Source organism: Ornithorhynchus anatinus, unplaced genomic scaffold (assembly GCF_004115215.2).
Source record: "Ornithorhynchus anatinus isolate Pmale09 unplaced genomic scaffold, mOrnAna1.pri.v4 scaffold_344_arrow_ctg1, whole genome shotgun sequence".
NCBI classification, from domain to species: domain Eukaryota; kingdom Metazoa; phylum Chordata; class Mammalia; order Monotremata; family Ornithorhynchidae; genus Ornithorhynchus; species Ornithorhynchus anatinus.
The window spans coordinates 440582-463302 of record NW_024396779.1 but is presented as its reverse complement, the minus strand read 5'-3'; the positions used below and the strand labels follow the sequence as shown (position 1 = coordinate 463302).

The following is a 22721-nucleotide window of genomic DNA, read 5'->3' as shown; positions in this document are numbered from 1 at the left end:
TGGATCAGGACAGGGCCTGAGGGAAGTGGGGAACCGAGGAAAGAAGCAGAGAGGAGTGGACTGCAGGCTGCAGTAGTGGGTGGAGAGGGTACAAAGAAGAGATACATACAGCACTTATGTCCATAGTCATGATTTATTTAAATTCATTCATTCAATAGTATTTATTGAGCCCTTACTATGTGCAGAGTACTGTACTAAGCGCTTGGAATGTACAATTTGGCAACAGATAGAGACAATCCCTGCCTAATAACGGGTTCTGCCTCCCCCTCTAGACTATAAGCTCGTTGTGGGCAGGGAATGTGTCCATTATATCGTTATATCATACTCCTTCAGCATCTTAGTAAAGTGCTCTGCACACCGTAAGTGCTCAATCAATGTGGTAGACTGATTGGTTGAATGAGGAAATTGGGAAGAGAGAAGGTCTGGAAGGGAGAGGCCCAGAGAGGGGACTAATTCAGGACTGATGTGCCCCATTCCACCCAACTAGGGCTGTCCTGGAGACCCAGGGTGGACCTGGAGGGATCTGCCTTTCTGTCTCTCTCTCTGGTGCCTCTGCCTGTTAGAGAAGCTACCCTCCTGGGGACAGAGACTGACTTTCCGCTCAACAGAGCTCAGGCCATTGGGACCGACCGTGGATTGGAGGTCGGGGGCTGAAGGGAAGGAAGGAACATGGAGGATTTAGGAGCCAAAGTGGGAAATCACCTCAAATGAAACATTTCCCTCTAGGGGACACCCATGTAGTCACATGTCAGTGGGGCATGGCTGTATTCGAACTCATGTCTTTGAGGGTCCACCTCCCCGGGAACGGCCTCGGGGGTTTCGCCTGATGCTGCCCCATTTAAGGATTTCCCTGCCACATCAGGAGCCACCCTCTGCTGTTCCTGTCCAGCCTCAGCAGAATCACATAGCCCTTGGGCCCGAAGATACAGCTAAGGAGCCCGGTGCCAGAAGCCAGGATGGAGAAGACCTCCACGACACTGTGGCCTTGGCTCTGGTGCTCAGATAGGTGAACAGGAAGGAGACCTAGACGCTGCAGAACACCAACATGCTGAATGTGATGAACTTGGCCTTGCTGAAGCTGCCCCGCAGCTTCCAGGACTGGAAGGCCACCATGAGGCTGACCAGGGCCAGGAGCCCCATATAGCCCAGGACGCAGTAGAAGGCAGTGGTGGAGACCTCGTTGCACTGGATGATGATTACCTTGTCCTTTGGAGGTCCCCAACCAGACAGACAAGGGAGCAGATGCAGATGATGGAGGAAGGCGTCCTGGGCCCCAGCGATGTCCTCATTCTGCTCCCTGGCCCGGTGGCCTGAAAGCCAGGACCATGCTGACCGTCTTGACCAACAAAGAAGAAATGACCACAGAGAAGACAACTCCAAAGGTCATCTGTCGTAGGGGGCATGTGGCCAGGCTGGGGCAACCAATGAAGGTCAAGGTCCTCTCCTGGTACTCCTCTTATCTTTCTGGCCATTCATTCTTGGTCTCCTTCGCGGGCTCCTCCTCCCCCTCCCATCCTCTAACTGTAGGGGTTCCTCAAGGGTCAGTTCTTGGTGCTCTTCTGTTCTCCATCTACACTCACTCCCTTGGTGAACTCATTCGCTCCCACAGCTTCAAAACTATCATCTCTATGCAGATAACACCCAAATCTACATCTCCGTCCCTGCTCTCTCCCCCTCCCTTCAGGCTCGTATCTCCTCCTACCTCCAGGACATCTCCACCTGGATGTTTGCCCACCACCTGACACTCAAAACTTCCAAAACTGAGTTCCTTATCTTCCCTCCCAAACCTTGTCCTCTTCCTGACTTCCCTGTCCCTGTGGACGGCACGACCATCCTTCCCATCTCTCAAGCCCACAACCTTGGTGTCATCCTTGACTCAGCTCTTTCATTCACCCCACACATCCAGTCTGTCACCATTGCCTGCCGGTCTCACCTTTACAATATTGCCAAGATCCGCCCTTTCCTCTCCATCCAAATGGCTATCTTACTGGTACATCTCTCATAATATCCAGGCTGGATTATTGTGTCAGCCTTCTCTCTGATTTCCCTTCCTCCTGTCTCTCCCCACTCCAGTCTATTCTTCATTCTGCTGCCTGGATCATCTTCCTGCAGAAATGTTCTGGGCATGTCACTCCCCTCCTTAAAATCCTCCAGTGTTGCCTATCAACCTCCACACGAAACAAAAACTTCTCACTCTGGGCTTCAAGGCCCTCCATCACCTTACCCCCTCCTACCTCTCCTCCCTTCTCTCTTTCTACTGCCCACCCCACACGCTTCACTTCTGTACCGCCCACCTCCTCACATTCCCCCATTCACATCTTTCCTGTCGTCGACCCCTGGCCCACGTCCTCCCGCTGTCCTGGAATGCCCTCCCTCCTCACATCTGCCACGCTAACTCTCTTCCCCTCTTCAAAGCTCTACTGAGAGCTCACCTTCTCCAAGAGGCCTTCCCAGACTGAGCTTACCCTTTTCCCTCTGCTCCTTCTGCTCCCTTTCTACCCCCCCTTCATCTCCCCTCAGCTAAGCACCCTTTCCCCCCTTTCCCTCTGCTCCTCCCCCTCTCCCTTCCCCTCCCCTCAGCACTGTGCTCATTTGTATATATTTTTATTACCCTATTAATTTTGTTAATGAGGTGTACATCCCCTTGATTTTATTTATTGTGATTAAGTTGTCTAGTGTTTGTCTGTCTGTCTCCCTTGATTAGACTGTAAGCCCATCAATGGGCAGGAATTGTCTCTATCTGTTGCTGAATTGTACATTCCAAGCACTTAGTATAGTGCTCTGCACATAGTAAGCACTCAGTAAATACTATTGAATGAATGAATGAATGAATGAGGACAGGAAGCAGAGCAGAAGGGCCGTGAGGAGGGTGTAAATGTTAGCTTCCACTATGGGGGTGCCCCGGTGGTGGATAAATACCCCCAAATCCAGAGTGGTGAGGAGAGAGAAACAGAGGGCTAAGGACACCAGAACCATTCCCAAAGACTCGTCATAGTAAAGGAAGAGCACCACTCTTGGGATACACTGATCTCTTTAAGGATTAGGAAATACATCTTGGGGGCACTTCATACATTGCTCCATTTCTGAAAGGAATAAATGGGATTTCCCACCGCAACTGGAATAAGGCATAAATTTCCACTCCCTGGGTGATGGAGGTTCACAATACAGGTGTGAAGGATGGCAGAGAAGGGCAACCAGGAGTTTCACAAGGATGGAGAATCTGCTTTCAAATGATTGGAACCTGTCTATCAATTCTGCCGTATTGTATTCTCCGTAGCATTTAGTACAGTGCTCCACACACCGTAGATGCTCAATTAATAGCATTGATTGATTGATTTACAGGGAATGAGGGAAGCTTCTCCAATTGCTAAGTCTGTGAACAGGGCAGAGTTCAACCCCAAGGAGACATTAGGACATAGAGGAGGCTGGAGCTTCCAATTGTCGCACCCCCCCCCACCTCTACCCTGGCCTAGTGGTCAGACCCTGGGCCTGGGAGTCAGGAGGACCTGGGTTGTAAACACATCTCTGCCACTTTTCTGCTTTGTGAAGTTGGGGAAGTAACTTCACTTCTCTTTGCCTCGGTTAACCTCATCTGCAAAATGGGGATGAAAATTATGAAATCAATTTGGGACATGGACTGTGTCCAACCTGATTAGTTTTTATCTACCCTAAGGGGTAATGCAGTACATGGCACATAGTAAGCACTCACAGAAACCATAAAAACCATTCTCCACGCAGCCATAGGTGTCTCAGTGCACGGCTTAGGTGGTTCCACTTCAGGCAAACCAGACAAACAGGGCCAAGCAGGCAAACTGGGCAAACCAGGCCAAAAAGGGCCAATTCTTTCCCCTTTTATCTATTGTTCTTGGGGGATTGCAGCAAGGGGTCTGCTCAGGATTGCCTGCTGTCCTCCTTGTTAGCAGGTAAGCCAGAGAGGAAGACGAACCCGCCCCCCCCTCCACTTATTCCTCCTGCAGGCATGACTCAGCAGTTCTTTCCCTGCCCAGCAGAGCAATTTAGCCCCTCCTTAAACTCTCAGCAAGACATTTCAGTTCCTCTTCTCAAAACTCCTAAGAGAGATAATACAGATTCTCTTCTAAATAGTCCTTAGGCGTTGTTACTCCCAGAGTCAAATAATACAAGCTGGAGTCACTTTTTGCCTTGTTGCTCCCGGGGTCAATTAATAAATACAAAATGCAGTCACTCTCATTCACCACAGTAACTGAGGAACAGAGAAATTAAGTGACCTGCCCAACATCATAGAGCCGATAAGTGACAGAGTTGGAATCAGAACCGGGGTCCTCCTGACTCCCAGGACCCTGCACTTTCCACTAGACCACATTGCTTCTGTCTCTCACAGCTTGGCAAGGATCCATCTGAGAATTGGCACTGGTGATGATATCTGCTCAGGGAGCTACTTTCCATTTCCAGTGACTGGCCTCAGGGCTACAGTTTCTAGGGTTTTTTTTGACTATACTGTTAATTCAGTGTTGTAGGATTCCTTGGCTCCTGATTGGTAGAGGAGAGAGGTCAAGGTTCAACTACTAGAAGGCATAATTAAAAGTTTGCTGAGTGCTGATGCAATAATCCCTGGCTCTGACAGCGGGGATCCCCAATGTTACTGGCCACGTGGGCAGCCCTGGTTTCTGACTGCTACTCTCCCTCCCTCCCTCAGCTCCAGCTCCTTCCCCTGAGCAGAGCAACCTCCCAGGCCTAGAAGAATCACTGCCCTCAGGATATGCACCTATGTCCACCCAGCTCAGATGTTTTTCATTCCCTGTCTCATCCTTTCTGGGAATTCTGGGTCTGCAAAGTTAGGAGCAGGAAGTGGGTTGAGGTTGCAAGCAGGTTGAGGTGCATAGAGAGAAGATGCGTTTCTGACCAGTTTAAGCCCAGAGGATGCTCTGAAATTCTTTCCCTTGGCAACAAGGCTGATAGGTCCCATGACTCCATAGAGAAACAGGTGACCTAATGGGTAGATCACAGGCCTGAGAGTCAGAAAATAATAATAATAACAATGACATTTCTTAAGTGCTTACTATGTGCCAGGCACTGTACTAAGCACTGGGGTGGATACAAGCACAGCGGGTTGGATACAGTCCCAGACCCACGTGGAGCTCACCACCTCAATCCCCATTTTACAGATGAGGTAACTGGGTACAGACAAGTGAAGTGACTTGCCCAAGGTCCCACAGGAGACAAGTGGCAGAGCTAAGATTTGAAGTCATGACCTTCTGATTCTCACGCCTATGCGCTATCCACTACACCATGCTGCTTTTTGGCAGCATCTCATCTTCTCATCTGCTTCTCAGATGTCCTGGGTTCTAATCCCTGCTCCACCACTTATCTTCTGTGTGATCTGGGCAAACCACTTCACTTCTCTGTGCTTCAGTTACCTCATCTGTCAAATGAGGATTAAGAATCTGAGCCCCTTGTGTCCAACCTGTTGAACTTAGATCTACCCCTGTCATTGGTGTCTTACTTGACTACAAAAACCATTACATATATTTATATATATATGAAGAGATGTACATATATATATATGTATGTATATATATATATATATATATATATATATATATATATATATGTATACATACATATATGTATACCAATATCACTAATCATATGTATCACTACATATAGTAAGCACTTAACAAATACCATAATCATATGTATTATATATATATATATATCATTGCCCTTCATATAGTGATATATGATAGTGACACATCATGACAGTGTGTCTCCCTGAAGCCATGGTCGAGAGAACAGAGCCTCCTTTCAGAAGCCAGAGACAAAGGTGTGGGGGAAGAGAACACACCCATGTCCCTCCTGTCAAGGATGATTTTCTGAAGTGAAGCACATCAGTTTCAGGAAGAAGACCCAGGCCACGATGGGAGAAAAGAAGTGCAATCATACTGCCGTGGATGGGGGCAGGAAGTAGGAAAAAGAGGTAAGAGGAGGCAGGGTCAAGGCTCTGAATGAGGGGGCAAGGACCACAGTTCTCTGCTCTAATTGGAGATAAAAGGTTCCCCCGATCCTCCACCAAGCAGGCTGCCCTCCACTGAAACAAATTCACATCCCTTCATGGTCAGACAGACATCCTTCATTCTCACCCATTCCCAGAAAGAGCTGGCTGGTCTATCCTACCTGACTCCGGCCAGAAGAGGGGAGCAGAAGCTGATGGTTGGCAGGGCGGCATGGGCAGCCTGGGAAGAAGTGTTTCTAGCTCCACTCAGTCCCTGCCCTGCCCAGAGACCTTTACCAAGAGGGCAGGGCCACTTACCAATGGGGACCAAGGAAACGGAAGGATCCCAAAGAGGAGCAGAGAAATAGAGGCTGTTAAACCTGTTGGAAGAACCTACCAGGTAGTCAAGGAAGCTGATGGCTATTCAGTGGGGCCAGCTGAGTGGTGCAAGCATCATCTTGACCAAGAATATATAATCGATTTCCCTCCATAAATACATTCCTACACTGCTCACCACCCTTCCCTTCCCTCCATGGTGATGCCAATTGGCTCCCTTCGGTTTAGGTCATACAAATGCCCACCCTCCTGCCCCAGAGGTCCTCTCCCCTCCTGAAGGAACCACTGGGCTGCTGAGCTCGGCCAGGTAGGGTCAGGGTGAACACTGTGTCACCGGGTTCACAGATGCTCACGGACTTCGGTGAACCCAGCAAGACGCTGAGGTCTACTGGCCAGACTCTAGTCTCTGACTAAGTTGTGCAGACCTCTCACCCCCTACTCCAATATTGGCCCAAAGCACCTTCGGATTTTAGGAGAAATAAACCGAAAGATCGTGAGCCAGCTCTGTGAAGTTTTTGGGTTTTTTTTTTATGGTATTTGTTAAGCGCTTCCTTTGTGCCAGGCACTAATTCGCGTGTATTATACTCTTCCAAGTGCTTAGAAAAGTGTTCTGCACATAGTTAACACTCAATAAGTAACACTGATTGATTGCTTTCTGTGGGGGGGGTGGTAAGAATCATTCAGGGTTATTCATACTGGTTGTCTCCCCCTCTAGACTCTAAGCTTGTTGTGGGCAGGGAAAATGTCTACCAACTCTGTCGGAGTGTACTCTCCCAAGGGTTTAGTACAGTGCTCTGTGTACAGTAGGTGCTCAATAAATTCCATCAATTGACTGAGAGTAGGTGAGGTGGGAGTAGAAAAGGTGGTAATAGTAGGAGTGGTATTTCTTGTATTATACTCTCCCAAGTGCTTAGTCCAGTTCTCTGCACAATAATCATTCTGTAAATACAATTAATGGATTGATTGATAATAATTCCAGTGGTGGTAGTATTTGTTGAATTGTTATCTTCCCAGCATGTAGTACAGTGCCCCACACACAGTAAGCGCTCATCCCTGTGATCGAGGACTTATGCTCTCCCCAGGAAGAGCAGACTACGGCCATGAACCCGCAGCCCGGCCCTGCCCCAGTCCGCTCCTCAGCCCCGTCCAACCAACCAGGGCTGCACTTCCGAGGACATTCTAGGCCCCCTGGAGGAGGATGAAGGACGGGGCCAGAGGAGTGGAATGGGGACTCGACCGAGACAGAGGAGGCTCTGGCTTCCTAGAGCGTCATGGGAAGTGCCACGCTGGGCTCACAGGGACGCTCTTCTGGCCGCCGCTGCAGCCTCCACGTGGTGCTGTGATCCTTGGGGCAGGTGCTTGCCTGGCTGTCGTCCTGGCCTGGGAGAGATCTGTCTGCCAGGGGAAGAGACAGAGGAGTCCCCTGCCCCTTGTAAAATTCATTAGCTTTATTTTATTTCTAAACTTTATGCATTATCAACTGAATTACTATTTCATCTTTCACGGGTCTGCTCATACAGTGTTATGGCATCTGAAGTAGTATGTGGCAGCTCAGTTTCATCTTTGAGGAAGCCCAAATTTATCTAGAATAAATTGACCTTTTTTTCTTTTGGCAGGGGTTAAAAAATGACAGGAGTGGTGAGGGTCTTCATTTTTCTGCTTGAAGATTAAATGGGCATTCAAATATATAAACCTGAACATTCAAATATTGAAGTCAAATATAAACCAGAAAGGAGACTAAGAACATGTATGAGCTCATTATTATCATCATTATTTTCATATTTGTTAAGCACTTACTATGTGTCAAGCACTCTTCTAAGATCTGGGATAGATACAAGTTAATTAGGTTGAACCCAATCCACTGTCCCACTTGAGACTCACAGTCTAAACGTGAATTTTCCAGAAAAATCATCTAATGTACAATAATGAGAATTCACTAGTTACAAAGCACCCCAACACTTCTGGATGTTTCGAAGCACTGGTAACAGATACCATTTCTTTTTTCTATTCATTATGAAAGTTTCATTTTCCTGTAATGAAAACCCTACTGCAGATGTGGTGGGTCCATAACAAGCTGCCTTATAAGTGACTGTTTGGGATTCCAAGAACAACAACAAGGAAGGCTCGCAAGAAGCAGCACAGAGGCACGCAAAAGGCGTGCAGAAAAGAGAAACAAGCACTGAAACAGCTGGAGAACAGCGCTCGAAAGCAGTAGAAGGCAGCAGCACTTGGAAGCAGAAAGAGGAACCAATAGTAGAACAGGCTCCTTTGACCAGCAGACTCTGTATTGGACCCTTGGTGTAGTGGAGTGAGTGAGTACGTGTATGTGTCCCTCCCTTGCATGTTGATAAAACTAAGTAAAAAACTTTTCATGGTCAGCTTGGTGATCAGAGGTGTGGTTTGGCTTTACTACCTGTCACTGAGGCTTCCCCAATTCAGGAAGGTCCTGGATGATATGAACCGGGCGGGGGGAAGTGCGACACGGGAGATAGTCTGTGGTATTTATTGAGTGCTTAATGTGTGCAGAGCACTGTATGAGGGAGAGTACTATACAACAGAGTCGGTAGATACATACACAAGATGTTCACACTCTAGAGGGGTAGACATACATTAAAACAAATTACAGATGGGGAAGTGGCAGGGTATAAGAATGTGTACATAAGTGCTGAGGGTGGGGTGGACATCAATCACTGGCATTAACTGAGCACTTACTGTGTGCGGAGCACTGGACTAAATGTGTGGGAGAGTACAAAATAACAGCTCTGGTAGACACATTCCCTGCCTACAATATGTTTACAGTCTAAGGGGGGAAACAGACATTAATCAATCAGTCGATGAACCAGTGGTATTTACTGAGCATTTACTGTGTCCACAGCACTGGATTAAGAGTTTTGGAGAGTACAATACAATCCAGTTAGGAGGTACATTCCCTGCCCGTGTCAAGTTTACAGTCCGGTTAAGCCCTCTTTTCCCTGACTCCCTTTCCCTTCTGTGCATTTGGATCTTTTACCTTCAGGCATTGGGCATTCAACCCACCCTCAGCCCCAGTGCACTTAAATCCTCATCCATGATTTACTCATTTATATTAATGTCTGCCTCTCCCACTAGACTGTAAGCTGACTGTGGGCAGGAAACACTGGGGTAGATACAAGCTAAATCAGGGTGGAAATAGTACCTGTCCCTCACAGGGCTACCAGTCTTAATCCCCATTTTACAGATGAGGCAACTGGGGCATTGAGAAATTAAGTGACTTGCCTAAGGTCACACAGCAGACAAGTGGCAGAGACGGGATAAGAATTGGTCCCACCTTAGGTTGTGAGAATGTGGATCAGAATCAAATCCCCAACTTTTTTTTTTTTTAATATTTGTTAAGCACTTACTATGGGCCCAAGCACTAAGCACTGGGATAAGCACAAGATAATTAGGTCGGACATAGTCCCTGACCCACATGGGGCTCACAGTCTTAATATCCATTTCACAGATGAGGTAAACGAGGTACAGAAAAGTGATGTGATCTGCCCAAGATCAAACAGCAGCTAGCATTAGAACCCAGGTTTTATGACTCCCAGACCCGGCCTATTTCTGCTAGGTTCTTTTTATGGTATTAGTTAAGCACTTACTATACCAGTCACTGTTCTAAGTGCTGGACTAGGTACAAGGTAATCAAGTTGGACACAGTTCATGTCCCAAATGGGACTCACAGTCGTTATCCCCCTTTTGCAGATGAGGTAACTGAGACACAGGGAAGTTAAGTGACTTGCCCAAAATAACACAGCAGGAAGTGCCAGAGTCAGGATTAGAACCCAGGTCCCAGGCCCACTCCCAAACCCGGGCTACTTCCACTAGGCTGTTGTGTATTTTGGGGGCCACCCATGTCAGGAACGTCTGACCACCTGATTTCAGTGCGAATGGAGACAGGGCCCCGGTGACTTCTTCAGAAACTAAGAATGGCTTACTCTGGCATCAGGAGATTCCTTTTTCCAGAATCTCCTTATTCTCCTGTCACTGTGAATCATCAGGAGTGGACTCACAGCAGAGAACGTGAATCCTAATACCATGTGGCTGGTCACCAACAGAAAGGACTTCTCTCTCATGTTTAGCAAAACACTGAACATGATGGTCTGCCGCCCATAGAGGAGGATGTACAGTGTCGCCAGGGCAACAACCCTTTTGGCTGCCCTGACCTCAGGCATCACCCTGGGGGACCGTCCGGGCGTGTGGAGGTGTCAGACCTGCTGATGGTGTCTGTGCAGGACAAATACCATGTAGCCGCTGGCCGCGCTCATGAGAACCACAAAGAACACGTCACGGAAGGAACGCACAAACGTGATGAGCAGGATGATTTCTGCACTGGCGCTGATTTTTGAGCAATATTTGAAATCTAGCATGAGTTGAACACTTCTGTTCTGGGGGCCTGTCATGTTCACCAGGACATCAGAGTCTACGAGCAGACTGTGGCCCCAGGAGAGGAGGCAGGAGGGGACGACGCACCTGGGTAACCTGGCTTTGATCCAGGCCCACCGGGGGGTCCCGGGGCTGATGGTGATGGCCTGGAACATGCTGAGGAGGCAGGTGCTGCAGATGGCAAGGCTGCGGGCCACTCGAAACAGATACATGATGAATTTGCACCCAGCATTGTCAAGGAAATTTCTCCACCCCCAAGCAGACATAGTCTCTGGGATTCCAAAGGTGAGAAGGATGATGGTATTAGCCAAGGCCAGGTGGGCAAGGCCCAAGTCAGACGGGCTCAGCTTGGGGCTGGCGAAGGCCATACGGGCATAGAACAGGAGAAGGAAAATATTCCCTGAGAGGCCAGTGCCCATCTGGAACAGAAACACGATCCCAAAAGTGAGCTCAGTGGTGTTCATTGTCTTGAACTGTCCTCGAATTTCAAAGAAGGTCTCAATCAATGCTATTTATTGAGCTCTTACTATGGACAGAGCACTGTACTGAGCACTTGGAAGAGTACAATACAGCAGAGGTGGTAGACCCGTTCCCTGCCCACAGCAAGCTTACAGTCTAGAGGTGGGAAGAAAGACATCAATCAATCATTGCGATGTATTGAGCACCTGCTGTGAGCAGAGCACTGAACTAAACACTTGGGAGAGAACAGTACAACACAGGAACTTAGAGTCTGTGGCCTCCTGCAGAACACTCTTTAGAGGGGGAGAGAGAAAGAGAGTTCTTTGAACTATTACAGGCACCGCATTTTACTTGGCATTTATACTCCAAACTGTAGTTAATCTATCAATAGTATTTATCAAATGTGTAGTATGAGCAGGCTCTGTACTAACTGTTTGGAAGAGCTAAACAGAAACGGTAACAAGATCCCTTCCCACCAGGAACTTACAATCTCACTGGAAAAACAGTGTGGCTTACAATCTCACAGGAAAAACAGTGTGGGCTAGTGGAAAGAGCACAGACCTGGGAGACAGAGGTACCTGAGTTCTAATCCTGCCTCTGCCACATGTCTGTTGTGTGACCTTGGGCAAATTAATTCACTTCTCAGTGCCTCAGTTCCCTCATCTGTAAAATGGGGACTAAGACAGTGAGCCCCATGTGGGATAGGAACTGTCTCCAATCTGATAAGCTTGTAACTACCCCAGCGCTTGGAACAGCACTTGACACTTCATTCATTCATTCATTCATTCAGTCAGTCAGTCAGTCAGTCATTCAGTCATATTTACTGAGATCGTACTACATGCAGAGCTCAGTACTAAGTGTTTGGGAGAGTACAATACAGCAATATACTGACAAAGTCATTGTCCACAACAGGTTTACAGCTGCTGGTTACAGCTTCTGGTTCGGAGAGCGGGTCTTGGGGACCCCGGCCGCTGGAAGAGGGTGGGTCATTGCTCTGGCTGTGGTGTTGCCAAGGAGGACTGAGTGGGAGCAGAAATGGGCTTTTCCCAGGCTGTTTTCACAGCAGCCCCGTGACCCCAGGAGACATGGCTGCAGAAAGGGGAAAGGGAGGACTTTAGGCATAAAGCTCATTATGGGCAGGGAACATATCTGCCAACTGTCACAATTGCTTACTAAAATAAGCGCTTACTATGTGCCAGGCACTGTACTAAGTGCTGGGGTAGATATAATAATCATTATAATAATAATGCTATCTGTTAAGCACTTACTTTGTTTTAAGGACTGTTCTAAGTGGTGGGGTAGATGTAAGCTAATCAGGTTGGACACGGTTCCTGTCCCACCTGGGGCTCACAGTTTTAATCCCCCTTTAGAGATGATGTAAGTGAGGTACAGAGAAATTAAGCAACTTGCCCAAGGTCACAAGGCAGACAAGTGGTGGAGCTGGGATTAGAACCCATATCCTTTTCAGTCCTAGGTCTGTTCTCTATGCACTGGGGCCTGCTGCTTCCCAACCCAATCAGCTTGGACACAGTTTCTTGGCACATTGTAAGCACTTAACAGATACCGTAAATAAGAGTTTATACTAAAAAGCCCCAGTTGTCCGTCTACCTCTGCATCAAACAGAAACTCCTCGCCATCAGCTTTAAAGTACAACATCATCTTGTACCCTTCTACCTCACCTCGCTACTCTCCTACTACGACCCAGCCCACGCACTTTACTCCTTTAATGCCATCCAACTCACCGCAACTTGATCTTGTCAATCTCTGCTTCGACCACTTGCCCGCATCCTGTCTCTGTCCTTGAACATTATACCTCTTCATAAATATATGAAGTATATATATATATATATATATTTCTTCATTTGAGAAAAGCAGTGTGCCTTAGTGGAAAGAGCACAGGCTTGGGAGTCAGAGGTCGTGGGTTCTAATCCCACATTGCCACTTATCAGTTTTGTGACTTCGGGCAAGTCACTTAACTTCTCTGTGTCTCACTTACCTCATTTGTAAAATGGGGATTAAGACTGTGAGCCTCATGTGGGACAATTTGATTACCTTGTATCTAACCCAGCACTTAGAGCAGGGTTTGGCACATAGTAAGTGCTTAATAAATATCATCATTATTATTATCATTATTACATATGACAGACCATCACTCTCTTCACCTTCAAAGCCTTCTAAAAATCCCATCTCCTCCAAGAGGACTTCTCCTACTAAACCCTCATTTCCTCTTCTCCCATTCCCTTCTGCATTCCTGTTGCCCTAGGATTTGCACCTTTTATTCACCCCTTCCTCAGCCCCACAGCACTTATGTACATATCCTCAGTTTATTTATTTTCATGTCTACCTCTCCCGCACTAGGCTTTAAGCTAATTGAGAGCACAAAAAGGTTATACTGTACTCTTTCAAGCACTTAGTACAGCTTTCTACGCACAGTAAGAGATCAATAAATATAATTAATTGATTGAATGATTGATTGTTCTGATTGAAAGCCCTGAAAACGCATGGACAGAGAGATGGTTTTATCTCACTCACCTGCCTCCATCCTTCATAGTGACTGAGAAGTCGCAAGTCAAGGTCTGGTAGAACAAGGCTGAGGCAGCATTTATATCCTTCACTTCTGCTGTCTCTTCCCTTCCTCAGGGGGTGATTAGCGTGTGTATGAAAAAGTCTTCTGAATTTTAATCCACTCTGACACTTCGGCTGGAAATATCTGGAACTGCCTCCCCGAAGTCCTCAAAACTGGGACAAGATGAGTCCACGGATCTCCCTAGAATTATCTGCTGGTAATTGATCCATCCGAGGGAGCAGCCTGGCTTAGCGGAAAGAGCACAAACCTGGGAGTCGGAGGAATTGTGTTCTAATTCCAGCTCCGTCACTTGCCTGCTATGTGACCTTGGGCAAGTAACATCCTTTCTTTGTGCCTCATTTTCCTCAGCTGTAAAATGTCATCCCTCCTACTTAGATTAGGAGCCCCATGTGGGAGAGGTGCTTTTTTCCAAATTGATTATTTTGTAATAATAATAATAATAATTGTGGTATTTGTTAAGCGCTTACTGTGTGCCAGGCACTGTACTAAGCGCTAGGGTGGATACAAGCAAATCAAGTCAGACCCAGTCCCTGTCCCTCATGGGACTCACAGTCTCAATCCCCATTTTACAGATGAGACAACTGAGGCCCAAAGAAGTGAAGTGACTTCTGACTCCCAGGACCGTGCTCTATCCACTATGCCATACTGATTCTCTTCACTTAGTACAGTGCTTGGCACATAGTAAGTGCTTAATAGATACCGCAGTTCTTAGTGTCTCTAGGTCAGTACCACTTCTTTAGTGGTGTGTGGGAGCTCTTGGGTCAGATGTCAGAGAGACAAGAAAATGTGGCCCACAAAGACTGTGGCAGTGTGGTCACACGAGTCTTCCATGCTGGAAGGAATCAATCAATCAATAGGATCGATCGAGCACTTACTACGTGAAAGCACTGCACTAAACACATGGAAGGTTACAATATAACAGAGTTGGTAGATATGTTGCCTGCCCACAACAAATATACAGAGAGGAGCTTGTAATCTAGCAAAGGGTAGAGAGCAATTTCTCAATGAGAAGCAGCGTGGCTCAATGGAAAGAGCATGGGCTTGGGAGTCAGAGGTCATGGATTCGAATTCTGACTCTGCCACTTGTCAGCTGTGTGACGGTGGGCAAGTCACTTAACTTCTGTGTCTCAGTTCTCGCATCTGTAAAACTGGGATTAAGTCTGTGAGCCTCATGTGGGACAACCTGATTACCCTCTATCTACCCCAGTGCTTAGAACAGTGCTCTGCACATAGTAAGCACTTAACAAATACCAACATTATTATTATTATCAATCAGTCAGTCAATCATATCTATTGAGTGCTTTCTTTGTGCAAAGCACTGTACTCAGTGCTTGGAAGAGTATAACATGAGTTGGGAGATATGTTCCCTGCCCACAACCAGTTTACAGTCTAGAGATGAGTTTACAGTCTATAAAGGGGTAAAAAGCAATTTATCAATCAATCAATGACTGGCATTTATCAAGCACTTGCTGTGTGCAGAGCATTGTACTAGGTGGTTGGGAGAGTACAATGGCTCAATGGAAAAAGCACGGGCTTGGGAGTCAGAGGTCATGGGTTCTAATCCCGACTCTGCCACTTGTCTGCTGTGTGTCTTTGAGCAAGTCACTTCACTTCTCTGTGCCATAGTTATCTCATCTGTCAAATGGGGATTACAACTGTGAGCCCCACGTGGGACAACCTGATTACCCTGTATCCCCCCTAGTGCTTAGAACAGTGCTTGGCACAGAGTAAGCACTTAACAAATACCATCATTATTATCATCATTATTATTATGATATAACTGAGTCAGCAGACCCATTCCCTGCCCACAGGGAGTTTACAGTCTAGAGGTGCAGTGGGCTCCATTCAGGTTAGAGGACAGGGCATTTGTTAAGTACCTACAATGTGCCAAACACTACAGTAAGTAATTGGATAGATACAATACACTCAAATCAGGCATAGTCCCTGACCCATAGGGGCCTCACAGTCTAAGTAGGAGGGAGAACAGGTATATAATCCCAAGTGCTTTAGTACAGTTCTCTGCACACAGCAAGCGTTCAATAAATACCACTGATTGATTGATTGATTTAGCACCCACTTGACAGAAAACTGAGGAGGTTGAAGATTTATTGCTGTTTTTGTCTGTCTGTCTCCCTGATTAGACTGTAAGCCCATCAATGGGCAGGGACTATATCTGTTGCCGATTTGTACATTCCAAGTGCTTAGTACAATGCTCTGCACATAGTAAGCGCTCAATAAATACTATTGAATCAATGAATGAATGAAAGATGATGATCACAGAGAGAAGAAGAGTAAATGCAAATGTTTTTATAAGATACAAAGGGATGGAGTCGAAGGCATTGGGCCTGGAGCTTTAAAATGTAAGAGACATTGCTGCCATTTTTCTGCGTGACCCTGGGCAAGTCACTTAACTTCTCTGTGCCCTACTTGCCTCATCTGTAAAATGAGAATTAAGACTGTGAGCTCCACGTGGGACATGGACTGTGCCCAACCTGATTTGCTTGTATCTACCCCAGCACGTAGCACTGTGCCTGTGACATACTAAGTGCTTAACAAATACTAGTTTTTAAGTCTCTCAGTAAGGATAAAGAGGCTACATTTTGGAAGTGAAATTTGCTTTGAAAACTGCCCATAAGAAGCAGACACACACACAGATCTGCACAGAAAACAGGCCACCAGTCTCCAGAGAGGAATAGCATGAAAATCATATCTTGATTAAGTTGTCTTGTTTTTGTCTGTCTGTCTCCCCCAATTAGACTGTAAGCCTGTCAATGGGCAGGGATTGTCTCTATCTGTTGCTGAATTGTACATTCCAAAATACTATTGAATGAATGTCACAGGCAGCTCATTCCTCCAAGAGGCCTTTCCTGACTAAGTTCTCCTTTTCTACCACTCCCTTCTGCGTCGCACTGACTTGCTCTCTTTATTCATCCCCCCTCCCAGCCCCACAATGCTTATGTACATATCTCTAATCTATTTATTTCTATTTATGTCTGTCTCTCCCTCTATACTGTAAGCTCACTGTGGGCAGGGAATGTGTCTGTTTATTGTGTGGAAACATAATGGTCAAGGTCCTGCATTCATTCATTCATTCAATAGTATTTATTGAGCACTTACTATGTGCAGAGCACTGTACTAAGTGCTTAGAAAGTACAATTCAGCAACAGATAGAGACAATCCCTGCCCAATGACGAGCTCACAGTCTAACTGGGGGAGACAGATGGACAAAAACAAGAAAACTTAATCACGATAAATAGAATCAAGGGGATGTACACCTCATTAACAAAATGAATAGGGTAATAAAAAATATATACAAATGAGCACAGTGCTGAGGGGAGAGGAAGGGAGAAGGGGAGGAGCAGAGGGAAAGGGGGGTTATCTGAGGGGACGTGAAGGGGAGAAGGGGGAGGGAGCAGAGGGCATAGGGGGAGCAGAGAGGGAGCAGAGGGAGCAGAGGGAAAAGGAGAAGTTCAGTCTGGGAAGGCCTCTTGAAGGAGGTGAGCTCTCAGTAAGGCTTTGAAGAGGGGAAGAGAGTTAGTTTGGCGGAGGTGAGGAGGGAGGGCATTCCAGGACAGCGGGAGAACATGGCCAGAGGTCGATGCGGGATAGGCGTGAACGGGGGACAGTGAGGAGCTGGGCGCCAGAGGAGTGGAGCATGTGGGGAGGGCAGTAGAAAGAGAGAAAGGAGGAGAGGTAGGAAGGGGCAAGGTGATGGAGAGCCTTGAAGCCCAGAGTGAGAAGTTTTTGTTTCGTGCGGAGGTTGATAGGCAACACTGGAGGTTTTTAAGGAGGGGAGTGACATGCCCAGAGCATTTCTGCAGGAAGATGATCCAGGTAGCGGAATGAAGAATAGACTGGAGCGGGGAGAGACAGGAAGAGGGAAATCAGAGAGAAGGCTGACACAATAATCCAGCCAGGATATTATGAGAGATGTACCAGTAAGATAGCCATTTGGATGGAGAGGAAAGGGTGGATCTTGGCAATATTGTAAAGGTGAGACCGGCAGGCCTTGGTGATGGATTGGATGTGTGGGGTGAATGAGAGAGCTGAGTCAAGGATGATATCAAGGTTGTGGGCTTGAGAGACGGGAAGGATGGTCGTGCCGTTCACAGGGACAGGGAAGTCAGGAAGAGGACAAGATTTGGGAGGGAAGATAAGGAGCTCAGTTTTGGACATTTTGAGTTTGAGGTGGTGGGCTGACATCCAGGTGGAGATGTCCTGGAGGCAGGAGGAGATACGAGTCTGAAGAGAGGAGGAGAGAGCAGGGGCAGAGATGTAGATTTGGGAGTCATCTGCATAGAGATGATAGTTGAAGTTGTGGGAGCGAATGAGTTCACCAAGAGAGTTAGTGTAGATGGAGAACAGAAGAGGGCCAAGAACTGACCCTTGAGGAACCCCTACAGTTTGAGGATGGGAGGGGGAGGAGGAACCCGAATAGGAGACCGAGAATGAATGGCCAGAAAGATAAGAGGAGAACCAGGAGAGGATGGAGTCCATGAAGCCAAGGTGAGATATGGTGTAGAGGAGCAGTGGATGGTCGACAGTGTCAAAGGCAGGTGAGAGGTCCAGGAGAATTAGGATAGAGTAGAAGCCACTGGATTTGGCAAAAAGGGGGTCAAGGGTGACCTTTGAGAGAGCAGTCTCGGTAGAGTGGAGGGGACGGAAGCCAAATTGGAGGGGGTCCATTTGTCCCCTTCTGTCTGAACCGTTTTAGCTGTAGCCCTGACTCAGGTTACCAAGGCAATCCAGTTCACCCACCATCTTCAGTTTGTTCTCTAGATCTTATGAAAGGAGTAGCTGAAAACAAGATGAAGCTACTCCTTTAGTAGGGTTGAATGAGTTTAAACACCTTGAGAGCAAGGGTGTTACTGCCCCTAAGGGTGTTACTGCCCATCCTCATGTATTTATCCTGTATTGTACTTTGATGAAATTAGATGCTGTACTGTCTACAAAGAAGCACGGGTTTACTCAGAACCCAGCTGGCGTCCATTAGCAGTGGCCTTTCTGCCGCTCAACTGCCTTTCCCTACTAGTGCTGGAAGAAGCACTAGTAGTAATAAACTCGTCTCTGATATACTCTTTGGGAAGTTTTTCTTCTACATTTGTGATAGTGTATTCTCCCAAGCGCTTAGTACAGTGTTCTGTACACAATAAGCACTCAATAAATACGATTGATTGACTGATTCCTATCCAAGCACCTTTAGTCCCACTCCGTCCTTGGAGGATAGATCACAGGTCCAAAGATTCTTTTCCGGAGTGTCATTATTCTGTCCCGTTCATTGAACATTTTTTTTTTCTACAGAACAGGGAAACAGTTTTGTAGGGGGAGAACTGAGACAGCCAGGAATTAAAATACCTATTTAAGGTACAGAATCGAGCTAGTTGCTGAGGTGGAATGAAAGTACTTGGATTCAGTGTCAGGAATGCCATCCCATTGTTTTTCCCTAAGAGGACTTTCTCCCAGAAGATGTACTTTTTGACAGCATTTCTTTATCCTCTCTATTTTAAATGACTGGGTTTTTTTATCATCTCTCTCTCTCTCTCTCACATACACACACATACTTTTTCCTAGAGCACTAATGACCTAGTGGATAGAGCATGGACCTGGGAGTCAGAAGGTCCTGGGTTCTCTACCACCTGTCTGCTGTCTGATCTTGGGCAAGTCACTTCACTTCTCTGGGCCTCAGTTACCTCATCTGTGGAATCGGGAATGAGATTGTGAGCCCGATGTGGGAAAGGGACTGTGTCCAACCCGATTAGCTTGTATTTCCTCCCTCCCCTGAGCGCTTGGTACAGTTCCTGGCACATAGTAAGCACTTAACAAATACCATTAAATACCATTATTATGATTATGATTATTAATCCCCAGGTCAAAGATACCTTTCAGAATGGCTACTGCTACGGGAAGCAGCGTGGCTCAGTGGAAAGAGCACGGGCTTGGGAGTCAGAGGTCATGGGTTCGAATCCTGGCTCTGCCACTTGTCAGCTGTGTGACAGTGGGCAAATCACTTAACTTCTCTGTGCCTCAGTTACCTCATCTGTAAAATGGGGATGAAGACTGTGAGCCTCACGTGGGACAACCCGATTACCCTGTATCTACCCCAGTGCTTAGAACAGTGCTCTGCACATAGTAAGCGCTTAACAAATACCAACATTATTATTATTATCTGGGATCTGAGCACATGACGCCTGTGAATCTGGACTTTTATTGCTTGGATCATTTATATATTTCCTCCCACATAGTCACACCCGGGTGAATCTTCCCATTGGCCTTTTGCTGGTGACTGGGCCGTCAATCCATCCCCACAGCCAGTCAGTGGTTGCAGCTATCAGAGTCCACTCTTCATGGAGGGACAGATGGGCCCTGCCATCCTAAACTCTCCACTGTCACCCATTTGGGGTTCAGGGATTAATTGGGATAATTGTGATAATAATAATAATAATTGTGGTATTGGTTAAGCGCTTACTATGTGCCAGGAATTGTTCTAAGCGCTGGGGTAGATACAAGGCAATCGGGTTGGACATGGTCACTGTCCCACAAGGTGCTCACAATCTTAATCTCCATTTTATAGATGAGGTAACTGAGGCCCAGAGAAGTTAAGTGACTTGCCTAAGGTCACAGAGCAGGCAGATTTCTTATGTTGGATAATCCTGGAGTGGGGGACAATGGGGTGGATTCCTGGCATTTGCCACGGTCATCGGCCTCCAATTTCCTCCTCTATCTGGCTGACCATGTTTTTGCTCCTGACCTCCTGTCCAAACCAGCAGTTTTTCAGACCCCATATTCTGACATTATCCAATAATGCTCTTCATACCACTGATAGGAAGCTCTCAAGTCATGTCAGAGTCCTGAGGCTGAACCAAGTTGGGAGTTCAGTTTGTACAGCTGTTGGGGGGTGGGGTGGGGGGTCACCCCATCACCCCATGAGGTGGTGGGATTCACTTTTCTAACCAGAAGCTGCTCCAGTCAGAATATATCCATCTTCCTGTGCACCTCTCTTCTATCTTCTCAGTGTCTTATCTTCTTTATTTTAATGCCTTGTTTATATTAATGTCTCTATTCCCCCCTAGACTGCAAGCTCTTTATGGGCAGGTTATGCATCTGCCCACAATAAGTGCTAAATAAATATGGCCTGTCTGACTGATTTCCAATCTGAGACCTTCTGCCCCTCCACAGTGCTCCATGTTTTATGATATTGGTTACTAATAATAATGATTGTGATATTTGTTAAGAGCTCACTGTGCTAAGCACTGGAATAGACTCAAGATAATCAGGTTGTATACTGTCCCTGTCCCACATGGGACTCACAGTCTTAGGTGTGTCTCAAGGTGACCCTGGGGTAGCGACCATCTCAAGGTCAAATGCTATCTCGTGACCTCCTGAGCCAGCAGACGGACTCGGAAGTGAGGGTGGGATACCGCCCCCACAACCAAAACTGCCAGATTGCCAGCCCAAGCTGGGAATACAGAAGGTGCCCCTCGCCCCCATTCCAATCAAATTAGGAATGGAGGGGGAGGAGGTCAGAGATTGGCTAAACTGAGGCTGGAAGCTGGAATGGCCTAAGAGCACAGGTGATAAAAACCTGCCGCCTCTAACCCTCTGCGCAGAGGAACGAGACTGGCAGCAGCTGGTTGCAGGTTGCCTCTGTCCAGAGCCTGAGAAGGCCACTCTGCCTGCACCAAGTGAGGAGCCGTGGGATGAGTGAGTGTCCCATCCTGCTGAACACTCGTGGGGTTGGAAGCCAGATGCTTCACCATGGGTATGTAAAATTTAAGTGGATTTGATGCCTAAGTGAGTGCCTCCCGTGTAGGAGGTGAACATGGTGGGAGCTAGCCGCCTTGCCATAAGTGGGTAATGCATAAGTGGGTAATGCATAAGTGAGTAACGTATAAGTGGGTTTAACGCATAGTGGATTTAATGCATAAGTGGATTCCTCCTGAGTGGGAGCGCACATGGTGGGAGCTAGCCGCCTCAGCACATACAGGTAAATCATAAGTGGGTTCCACCTGGGTGGGCCCGGGTGTTCTGCCACACGGGACTAATATACAAGTATATTCCTCCCAATAGGAAAGCTCTAACACCATAATTCCTCCTGAAAGGGAAGGTCAATTTATTGCTTCTAAATAACCAAATAATTAAATTCACCCGACAGAATAAATTTTATACAAAACTCAAGCTTTCATCCCTGGCGTCTCTCATTCACAGCACCGATTCCAAACGAACCCATCCTGGCGACAGTTGACACCGAGGCACAGAGAAATGAATTAACTTGTCTGAGGTCATACAGCAGACAAATGGCACAGCCAGGATTCGAGCCCAGGTCCTCTCACTCCCAGGCCTGGACTCTTTCCCCTACTTTATGATGCTTCCTTGATTATTCCCCAAAAAGGACAGACAAACAGATCAGATCAGCACCCTGGGTTAAAACAGCTGCTTCCAGAGACCTAGGAAAAATTACTCCCTCCCTTGCTTCCTAGGTTTTGAATATGTAAAGCACCAGATTCCCTCAGCCCAGAACCTCGTCTCCCCCAGCTCCTGGAGGAGGCTTCCTCTCTTCTTTCTCCCCTCCTTAGCCGGACTCGTAGTCAGAAAGAAAACGTCACTCACCAGACTGCTCCTGGAACCTAATACAGTCCAGGCCATTAATTTGTTCATTCAATCATATTTATCGAGCACTTACTGTGTGCAGAGCACTGTACTAAGTGCTTGGGAGAATACAACAGTGAACAGACATATTCCCTGCCCACAATGAGATCACAGTCTAGAGGGGGAGACAGACATCAATACAAATAAATAAATTACAGATATGTCCATAAGTGCTATGGGGCTGGGAGGGGGGATGAATAAAGGGAGCAAGTCAGGGAGATGCAGAAGGGAGTGGGAGAAGAGGAAGGGGGAAATTAGTCAGGGAAGACCTCTTGGAGGAGATGTGCCTTCAGTAAGGTTTTGAAGGGAGGGAGAGTC

The 22721-nt window shown here is 47.0% G+C and overlaps 1 protein-coding gene and 1 pseudogene across 1 annotated transcript; both read right to left on the bottom strand.

Moving 5' to 3' along the window:
* On the bottom strand, positions 10249-11175 carry ORNANAV1R-PS3489 (vomeronasal 1 receptor ornAnaV1R-ps3489 pseudogene; annotated as a pseudogene).
* Positions 10249-11175, bottom strand: ORNANAV1R3155 (vomeronasal 1 receptor ornAnaV1R3155). Its single transcript, NM_001253547.1, is given in 1 exon segment — positions 10249-11175. A coding segment is annotated over 1 exon segment (927 nt).